This window comes from Megalobrama amblycephala, linkage group LG4, assembly GCF_018812025.1.
Source record: "Megalobrama amblycephala isolate DHTTF-2021 linkage group LG4, ASM1881202v1, whole genome shotgun sequence".
Lineage (NCBI taxonomy): Eukaryota > Metazoa > Chordata > Actinopteri > Cypriniformes > Xenocyprididae > Megalobrama > Megalobrama amblycephala.
The window spans coordinates 336,076-347,500 of NC_063047.1; the positions used below are offsets into that span (position 1 = coordinate 336,076).

At 34.0% G+C, this 11,425-nt stretch overlaps 1 protein-coding gene across 1 annotated transcript in view; it reads left to right on the forward strand.

Annotated features, from left to right (window-relative positions):
- Positions 1-11,425, forward strand: part of dcc (DCC netrin 1 receptor) — a 155,211-nt gene that overhangs the window by 50,787 nt on the left and 92,999 nt on the right. The window contains exons 7-8 of the mRNA XM_048186510.1: positions 3,044-3,194; positions 3,836-3,972. Of these exons, the coding sequence (XP_048042467.1) occupies positions 3,044-3,194; positions 3,836-3,972 (288 nt within the window). The remainder of the gene's footprint in view (positions 1-3,043; positions 3,195-3,835; positions 3,973-11,425) is intronic.

Here is an 11,425-nt window from a genome sequence, read left to right on the forward strand (position 1 = left end):
AACAAATGTTCTCTGTTTATATAATCTGTATGAAAATAGAGCCAAGTCAGAAGTCCGTGATTCAGCTCATTATCTGCTAATGTGGCCACGCCCACGGAGCCAGCGCTATTCTGAGTCAATACAGGCATACATCATCTCAATCATGTATTTATTGTCTTGAAAAGTGTTTTGAATAGCCATAGTTAGCGATCTCTGGCCTCTGTTAGTTCAGTTAGTTCCTGGATTGTCACATGGCCTATCCTTCTTTAACAGGCATTTGTGGACTAAAGGTGCACAGAGCGCCCTCTGGCTGCAAGTATGAATTGAAAACACAGTATCCAGCGCTCATAGTAATGACAATAAATCCTGAATAAATATTACTCCTCTGTATAGAAAATTGACAAACATATGAGAATCCATCAATATTTCTCCAAATGTGCATGCTTTTAAGCTAAAAGCCTATATGAAATGCCACAGAGGTAACATAATTGTTCAGACACTTTGCATCACAGAAATACATTATATTTTAAAGTATATAATAGAATACCATTATTTTAAATTGTAATAATATTTCACAGTATTGCTATTTTTTCTGTATGTTTGATATACACCATCACAGAGGGTTTTTTCACAGCCTACCTGACTGAAAGGCCTCATTAATATGCAAGTCATTTCAGGTCATTATTATGTGATTCTTTTGTCTTCTCAGGTGAGAATCACCCATTATACATGATTATTCACGCCTCCATGCATACTGTGTTTCTTGACCAAAGATGTTTTAGAAAATTTAAATCTCTCTGTTGTTTTATATGAAAGAGTAGTCAGCATAATTTTTACATAATTTTGAAGCAAAAACTCTAGTCTACAACCTCCAATACCCAGAAGTCTTGTGAACACAGATTTAATATTATTTTTTTGGCTTTATTTCAGTGACTTAAGTTTTTTGTTTTTTCAATAACCACGCATAAACTTTATTCCTTCAAAAACACAAACATGTACATACATGTTTCTCACATATTATTGTAGCCTAGTTTGTGCTGAATACAGTGTAATGACACTTTTGTCATTAATATGTTCATGAACAACTGAAAAAAGCACAAATGTCAGGGCATGTCAAAACTTCTCCAGGCCCAAATCAGCCTCAGACTCCAGGGGGTTAATGTGTGTTTTTATAATCCAGAGAATGAAACGCTCACAGTAACTAATGAAAGTGTAACAAAAGCTTCAAATATCAGTCATTTTCCGTGAATGATTTCTGCAGCTCTGACATTTCCGTTGATTAATGTATGCGAATCAATGACTCGTTAGTCGTGTTTGAGTCCAGTAACTTCAGCGTCCTGCTAATGATGCCAGTCCTTCGCTCTCATTTATATTCTTCAATGCTCACCTTAAACAAGTTCGGAATCAGGAGAAATGCTGTCACTGCCGATTTAAGGGTTTTCTTGGGCTGGAAACTCAAATGCATGATGCACAGACTCCATGTCTTGTGTTTTCTGTCAGCTGCTGTCAGTTTGAGCAGAGCCCTGCTGAGCTAGTTAGTTAAACTGTTGACATGTTTATAGCAACTACAACAACAACTCATGTGGTTTAATGAGACATTTGAAGGAAACTCCATCTCTAATTTCAGTCATATCTCATGAATGTCACACTCAGAGCCAGAATCAGCTGCATCTTTTTTGTTCCTGGTCAGTAGAACAGAATTTCTAAAGTCAGTTTGGATGAAAGAGTTCATTGTTGCTCCAGGACGAACAAAGATGATGACTTAGGAACAGGTGAATCATGACTGCCGAACGGTGGATCTGTGGCTCGGGGCGGTCGGGAAGCATCTCTAGAGGCCCAGATGGAGTGAAGAAGGGCTTTCTGGGAGGAAACGCCGCTGCGGGCTTAACGGATGTGAACTGTGCGTGATTTCGGCAATTTAATGCTGAGGGTTCAGAGGTCACAGACATGCAGCGACTAGACGGGAAACAACTGCAGCCATTGCATCAAAATGTGTGTGTGTGTGTGTGTGCGTGTGTGTGTGTGTGTGTGTGTGTGTGTGTGTGTGTGTGTGTGTGTGTGTGTGTGTGTGTGTGTGTGTGCACGCTCAAATGCAAAAATGACGTTCTTCCTCAGTGTTTCTGACTTGTTTTCCAGCACAAATATCTAAACATTGTTAAATCAAGATACATTTACTGGAGAAGAGAAATGAAAATAAACACACACACACACACACACACACACACACATTCACATTTTCCTTTATCTTAAAAGATTTACTTATTTTTGTTTTCTTTTTGGGGTAAATGTTTGATTATGAACTTGTTTTTTTGAATATTTTGATTGTTGAAACTTTGTTGTTTGTTTGATTATTGAAATTATTGGTTTGTTTGTTTGTTTTTTCCCTTTTGATTTTGAGAAACGAACTCGTAACCCCATGGACTAATAATTACATGATGCACCACATCAAAGGACTCGATCTGTGTGAACGGTGTTTTTCCCATTTTTTGATATTGCACATTACAATTTGATGAGATTGAATCTTTAGTGTGGGATGTTTTTTTTTGTTTTTTGTTTTTGTCTTGAATGAATTTCTTTACATTGCATTGACATCTATCTAATTGTGTGTAACTGGTGGTTTGAGTTATCCTGGGTCAAACAGTTAATTTAATGTGGTAGATTTAAGTCTTCCTGGTGCCCGAATTGGCAAAGATTATTTTGAGGAATTGATTTTTAATTAAATCCCAATAGCTAGGGTACCACCGTTACAACTGCAGATACTGACGCCAAACCCAAAGTCGTTTCAAAAGATGTTTAATTTTTCAACATTCATAACATTTGTGGACGTTTGTCTATATGGTGAATACAAACAGAATGATTTCGGGCCGTTTGTGGGGATCAGTCACCCCAAAAGTTTAAGAATGTTTAGATATTTGTACTGGAAAACAAGACAAAAATATCATTTTTTGCAGTGTACGTTCAGACGCGTCTCTGGAGATGATGCTTCCCGAGCAAAGCGAGAATAAACAATCAGATGCATGTATGTGTGTGTAATCTAATGTGTGTGTGTGTGTTTCCCGAGCAGAGCCTGGAGTGTCGAGAGGTCTGACGTTCCTCCAGAGACCTCAGAAGGTTACGGCTCTACAGGGCAGAGATGCGGTTCTAGAATGTTCCGCCTCCGGCTATCCGAACCCGTCCTTCTACTGGATGAGAGGAAGCGAGCTGATCCAGAGCAGGTGAGGAGACGCGCATCAGGAGTCTTTGTTCTCTAAAATTAGCAGTAAAACAACCAAAATAAATTCTATTTACACTAGCCAAGGCTGCATTTATTTGATCAAAAATACAGTAAAAATATGAAAATGTTATTAAATGTAAATCAGCTGTTTTCTATGTGAATATATAGTAAAGTGTAATTTATTCCTGTGATTTTCAGCATCATTACTCCAGTCTTCAGTGTCACATGATCCTTCAGAAATCATTCTGATATGATGATTTGATGCTCAGGAAACATTCATGATTATTATCAGTGTTGAAAACAGCTTCATATTTCTGTGGAAACTGTGATACATTTTATTTTTCAGGATTCTTTGATGAATAGAAAGTTCTAAAGAACAGCATTTATTTAAAAAGGAATCTTTTATAAATGTCTTTACTGTCACTTTTGATCAATTTAATGTGTCCTTGATGAATAAAAGTGTTAATATCCTGAAAATGGTAGTGTGTTTCAGCACTAAGCTCTGATGCGAGGAATGACTCCCGTCAGCTTCATCGTTTGTGTTCTCGTCTCAGACGTGTCTCATCTGCTGTGAATATTTCAGCTCTTAAAGTAGATGCTATTGAGTTTGATGGTGTTTCTCTGTGACTGATTCTCTCTCAGATCGAAGAAATACTCTCTGCTGAGCGGCAGCAACCTCCTGATCAGCAGCGTCACGGACGACGATTCGGGAAGCTACACCTGCGTCGCACAGAACAAACACCAGAACATCTCAGCGTCCTGCGATCTCTCGGTGCTCGGTGAGTTCATCCCTACTCACCCTGAGGTCATTTCATCTGAAAACACTGACTCATCACAGCTTTATATGGATGATGTTCGTTTGGTGTCTTTATACAACGAGCAAAATAAGAAGCTTTTGGCGACTGAAGCTTTCAGTGGAGAACAAATGAAGACGCGAGCTGTGTTGTTGTGATTGTTTGGTGATCGATTCGAGTTTATTATGTGCATGCATTGACTTTGGAAGTTAAAGGAATGTCTACCCGACTTCTGCGGTGCAGTTGTAGTGTTTGTCATTTCAGCATTAAGTGCCAGAGGTCTTGTGAAGATGGACTCACAGTGGTTGCTTAAAGAGGCTTTTTAAGTGAAGCATTTTGCATGAATGCCCTTCAGATTCACGCCAGCATTCTTCAGCCGTCTGTGAAGTTCTCTGACTGATGGTCTCAGAGGACAGTCGCATCGCAATTCCATCTTCAGCTTCCAGACGCGTGTTATAGATGCCAATGTTCACTCAGATCTGTTAGGAAAATGATTCCCCTTCATTGCCAGAGGTGTGGGTTTAATTGAAGCCACGGCCTCCTCTCGTGATTCTGCTGTTGGCAGAAGATGCATTCTTTGCTAGACTTAAAAAGCCATCAGCATTTGGGCTTCTTGTGATTAAAATGGCATCTTTTATCCTGTCAGATTGCCGTGCAGCGATGCTATATTCATCCATACTGGAAAAGCGCATCAGTAATCTGTGTGGTTCATAAGCAGCTGCAAACATCTGTTCATAGAGCGATTTGAGCCGTGATCCATCGCAGATGAAGGCAGAGGAGCTTTAGGAAGAGTCCGTGTGGACGTCAGTGCTGAACATTTTAGTATTCATGTGTTGTTTTGAAGGAAGGAGTTTAAGTTTGTGTGGGAATAAAGTGGTTCCGAAGAAACTTTGACTCTTTTGCTAAACCTTTTGTGGAGAAACTCGTTTTTTTGATCTGATTCTCATTACCATGAGATTCATGTTCCTTTGTGAGGTTCTCCATTTGATCGTTAGCTCTTTGAAATGAGATTTTTGTTCTTGTTTTTATTTTTCCATCCATGTAAATCTTGTCTGTTGATATTCAGCGGTTATTATGTCAGACTTCACAGCTTTGCGTGTTTTTGTAGATGTTTTCTTCGTTTCATGAAGCAGATGGTTCAGATTCTGTATTCTGATTGGATGCTGGTAAACACAAATTCTACATCATTCAACAGTTAGTTCTGATCCTCAAATCTTATTGGCCATTTATAGATCAGCTCTGGGAGGTTTCAGTGTTTGTGTTGCGGCTGTGTATTGATTGATTGACTGATTGACACGTAATCCTGATGCTTTCATTTTTGTTTTGGCACTATTCTGCTCAAGAAGAAAGATATGAAGTAACTGGCCAGTTTTGATCTGAAAAAATGATCATTGGAAACATTTTATAAAAGCATATATAAAGGTATTACATTGATAAAAGCATATAAAGGTGTTATATTGATACAATCATATATATAAAAGTATTAAATTGATACAAGAATATATTAGTGTTGCATTGAAAAAAGCACATATAAAAGTGTTACATTGATAAAAACTAGTACAAGTGTTCTATTGAAAAAAGCACATAAAAGTGTTACATTGTTAAAAACGTTACATTGATACAATCATATAAAAGTGTTACATTGATAGAAGCATATTAAAGTGTTACATTCATAAAAGCATATAGTGTTGCATTGATAAGTGTTATATTGATGAAAGCATATAAAAGTGCTACATTGAAACAAGCATATAAAAGTGTTACATTGATAAGTGTTATATTGATACAAGCATATAAAAGTGTTACATTAATACAAGCATATAAAAGTGTTACATTGATAAAAGCTTATGTAAAATTGTTACATTGTTAAAAACATTACATTGATACAAGCATATAAGTGTTACATTGATAAGTGTTATATTAATAAAGGCATATAAAAGTGTTACATTAATACAAGCATATAAAAGTGTTACATTAATACAAGCATATAAAAGTATTACATTAATACAAGCATATAAAAGTGTTACATTAATACAAGCACATAAGTGTTACATTAATACAAGCATATAAAAGTGTTAAATTAATACAAGCATATAAAAGTGTTACATTGATAAAAGCATATAAAAGTGTTACATTAACACAAGCATATAAAAGTGTTACATTAATACAAGCATATAAAAGTGTTACATTAATACAAGCACATAAGTGTTACATTAATACAAGCATATAAAAGTGTTACATTAATACAAGCATATAAAAGTGTTACATTGATAAGTATTATATTGATAAAAGCATATAAAAGTGTTACATTAATACAAGCATATAAAAGTGTTACATTAATACAAGCATATAAAAGTGTTACATTGATAAGTGTTATATTGATAAAAGCATATAAAAGTGTTACATTTAATACAAGCATATAAAAGTGTTACATTGATAAGTGTTATATTGATAAAAGCATATAAAAGTGTTACATTTAATACAAGCATATAAGTGTTACATTGATACAAGCATAAAAAAGTGTTACATTAATAAAAACTAGTAGAAGTGTTGCATTGAAAAAAGCACATAAAAGTGTTACATTGATAAAAGCTTATGTAAAAGTGTTACATTGTTAAAAACGTTACATTGATACAAGCATATAAAAGTGTTACATTGATAAAAAGCTTATATAAAAGTGTTACATTGTTAAAAACGTTACATTGATACAAGCATATAAAAGTGTTACATTGATAAAAGCTTATATAAAAGCGTTACATTCATAAAAGCGTATGAAAGTGTTACATTGTTAAAAACGTTACATTGATACAAGCATATAAAAGTGTTACATTGATAAAAGCTTATGTAAAAGTGTTACATTGTTAAAAACATTGCATTGATACAAGCATATAAAAGTGTTACATTGATAAAAGCTTATGTAAAAGTGTTACATTGTTAAAAACGTTACATTGATACAAGCATATAAAAGTGTTACATTGATAAAAGCTTATATAAAAGCGTTACATTCATAAAAGCATATGAAAGTGTTACATTGATACAAGCTTAAATAAATGTGTTGCACTGATAAACATGTATGAAAGTGTTACATTGATACAAGCATATAAAAGTGTTACATTCATAAAAGTGTATAAAAGTGTTACATTCATAAAAGCATATGAAAGTGTTACATTGATTAAGACCACATTGATACTAAGAATTACCGGACTGACAAGCTGATAGGGGTCTATAAAAATTATACTTCAGATAAAATATCAATAATGAGTAAATATTTTACCCAATTAAACGTCCATCCACTCCTTGTTAAAAACAGGTTTAGAATATTCTTAAAGAATGTAATATTTTATAATGGTGATTTGCGTTTTCAAGGTTTATAACATTCACTAGTGGCCATCAAAAATGAATTTTTATATCAATTCTTGTTGAAGAAACCTTTTTTTAATTTTATTGACTTGCTTTTTCCACTTGTCTGTTTGTTTTACAGTGATTTTTCTAGCCAGTTAATCCAATTATAGAAAGACTGCAGGATATTTGACATCCAGTGGCAGCTTTATTATTGTTATTATTATTATTATTATTTAAACCTGTAAATCATATAAAGGAGGCGTGCGGTCTGGTGTTTGTGAGAGAGAGAGAATGTTATTGCTCTGGAGACTCAGATGTGTTTCAGGAGAAATAAAGTAAGAGTGTAAAGCTATGAAGAGAATGTGATGATTTGATGAGGAATGTTTGAGATGCTTTTGGTGTGGTTTAATTCAGCTCAATTCTTGGAGTTTCTTTGTATAGACACTATTGGCTTATATATATATATACAGTACAGTCCAAAAGTTTGGAACCACTAAGATTTTTAATGTTTTTAAAAGAAGTTTCGTCTGCTCACCAAGGCTACATTTATTTAATTAAAAATACAGTAAAAAACAGTAATATTGTGAAATATTATTACAATTTAAAATAACTGTGTACTATTTAAATATATTTGACAAAGTAATTTATTCCTGTGATCAAAGCTGAATTTTCAGCATCATTACTCCAGTCTTCAGTGTCACATGATCCTTCAGAAATCATTCTAATATGCTGATTTGCTGCTCAATAAACATTTATGATTATTTTCAATGTTGAAAACAGTTGTGTACTTTTTTTTTCAGGATTCCGTGATGAATATAAAGTTCAAAAGAACAGCATTTATCTGAAATACAAAGCTTCTGTAGCATTATACACTACCGTTCAAAAGTTTGGGGTCAGTAAGAATTTTTATTTTTATTTTTTTGAAAAGAAATTAAAGAAATGAATACTTTTATTCAGCAAGGATGCATTAAATCAATCAAAAGTGGCAGTAAAGACATTTATAATGTTACAAAAGATTAGATTTCAGATAAACACTGTTCTTTTGAACTTTCTATTCATCAAATAATCCTGAAAAAAAATATTGTACACAAATATTTTGTACAATTGTACACATTAAATGTTTCTTGAGCAGCAGATCATCATATTAGAATGATTTCTGAAGGATCATGTGACACTGAAGACTGGAGTAATGATGCTGAAAATTCAGCTTTGATCACAGGAATAAATTACTTTGTCAAATATATTTAAATAGAAAACAGTTATTTTAAATTGTAATAATATTTCACAATATTACTGTTTTTACTGTATTTTTAATTAAATAAATGTAGCCTTGGTGAGCAGACGAAACTTCTTTTAAAAACATTAAAAATCTTAGTGGTTCCAAACTTTTGGACTGTACTGTATATAAATATATATATACCATCATCAGAGTTTCCAGCACAAATATCTAAACGTTCTTAAATCAAGATTCATTTTCTTGGAGAAACAGAATGACTGAAGATATGAAGTCTTGTTTACTCGTTTACAGTATTTTGTCTGGTTTGTACTGGAACGCAAGACATCATTTTTCACGGTGCGTGAGATGTGTCTCATCTCACTAGGTTTGGTTTAACACTAGTCTAACACGGGGAGTTTTCAGGGGGAAATCAAACGGGAGTGTGTGTGGGTGAGAGAGATGCTCTTGAACAGATGGAGTGTAGGAAACGGCAACGTTTTATTTTACACGACACCTGCGATTCCTTTAATTAAACAAGTTTTGTGGTCAAAAACTTTCCGGCACTTTTAATTGGTTCTTCAACGTTGTAATATCCATTTAGGTTCAAATATTACGTGGATAAAGGTTTGTGTTTTAGTGTGCTCTCCAGAGATAACTGAGTTTTTGATTAAAACGCAGGAGTATGACGAGTCTTTTATTAATTATGAGTTTGACGCTTCTCATGCAGTTGTTTGACTTTCATTCAGCTGCGTCATTTTGAGCCTGTGTAGTTTTCAGTGGTTGTGATCATCTGAAACTAGTGTCTAGAAACCCCTCAACCCTATAAAGCTATCACTTTTGATACATGAAGGCGTCTAAATGATGAACATGATCTGATAAACCTGTCAAACTCGATCTCCTCCAGTCCTTCTGTCTCTGATTGATTGTTTAGACTCTTTTTAAAAGTCTTTTAGTGTAATTGTACAAACGTCCTTGAGCTCGCGTCTTTCTGCTGTGAAATCTGCACAGATTTTTACAGTAAGAATAATTTTGATATTGTTAGTAATATTTCAGCTGGACTGAAGCAGCTTTACTTGATTATATCAATTATTATAAAAATCATGATCATCATCTTTTGAGGAAGGTGTATTTATTCATCTCTCGATCATCATTGTGTTGCATTGCATTATATGTTTTATTTATACAGATTTTATACAGATCTCAGTGATTTTACATTACAAGCTTCAGAATTTCATCTTCAGTATATCAGCATCTGCACCAAATTGCATATTTCTGCTCAGTTTTGGCCTCTGATATGAATATGATAGTGCTGCTGTGCCGGTGTTTGTGACGGTCAGTGATCTCTCCGGCACATACGGCGTCGAGCGCAGTGCTTCTGTCCGCGGGCCGCGCTGAGACTTCAGCTGTAAATCTGTGGCTGTCGTAAGTGAACCCGAGTGGCTCATTAGTTTGATCTCGACTGGTTTGACTGACAGGTCAGCGGAGTCCATTTAGCTGGAGTTCTGGACCGAACCCAGCGCCGCTGTGAGTGTGAGTGTGTGTGTGTGTGTGATTGCACTGACTCTGGTGATTGAAATGGGATTGCGGTGACTAATACTGTGAGAGATTAACAGACTATTTTACCAGAAAATAAACAAACAAACAAACTCTGGGATTGAGATTACACGAACAAATAACCTGACCCGCTTAAAGCAGATTAACCCCGCAACGACCCCTTCAGAATCCAGTTATCAGTTTACTGTAAACAAACACCATTTACTTCCTACTGTGTTCTGAGTCATAGAGCATGTATGATGGGGTCTGTTCAGATAACTAGTCGTCAGCATTTGAAGGGATCATCAGGTCATTCTGGTCTTCTGTACAGTAGTGTGCACTATATATGTTTTCATCAAGGTCCTCGTCACTCCAGCTTGTGATTCAGATAATGAGTGTTAGTTATTTCCCGTCATAACGACTCTCATTAGCCCCGATTAATCAGCTCTCAGCCCAGTTAATTAGCAGAAACTCGTCAAAGCCGCTGATGTTCTGTTCATACTAGTGTTTTACTACATTTTAGTACCATTATAGTTATCAATATTTTTAATTAGTTTTTATTTTTATATTTTCTGTTCATCTTGATTAAAGTTTTAATAATCATTTGTGTTTTTGTCATTTTCATTTAGTTATTGTTTTTTAATTTATCTATATAGTTATATACACTATTATTTTAATGTGTATTTTGTCATTTTTATCAGTTATTGATTTTTTTAATATATCTATGTATTTTTATTACTTTTTTTATTTTAGTTTTAGTTATTATAATGTGTTTTTATTGCTTTTTTTAATAAATCTATATAGCTTTTATTAATTTTATTTAAGTTTTAGTTATTATAATGTGTGTTTTTGTCATTTTTATCAGTCGTTGTTTTTTAATACAGTACAGTCCAAAAGTTTGGAACCACTAAGATTTTTTATGTTTTTAAAAGAAGTTTCGTCTGCTCACCAAGGCTACATTTATTTAATTAAAAATACAGTAAAAAAACAGTAATATTGTGAAATATTATTACAATTTAAAATAACTGTGTACTATTTAAATATATTTGACAAAGTAATTTATTCCTGTGATCAAAGCTGAATTTTCAGCATCATTACTCCAGTCTTCAGTGTCACATGATCCTTCAGAAATCATTCTAATATGATGATTTGATGCTCAAGAAACATTTATGATTATTTTCAATGTTGAAAACAGTTGTGTACTTTTTTCTTCAGGATTCCTTGATGAATAGAAAGTTCAAAAGAACAGCATTTATCTGAAATACAAAGCTTCTGTAGCATTATACACTACCGTTCAAAAGTTTGGGGTCAGTAAGAATTTTTATTTTTATTTTTTTGAAAAGAAATTAA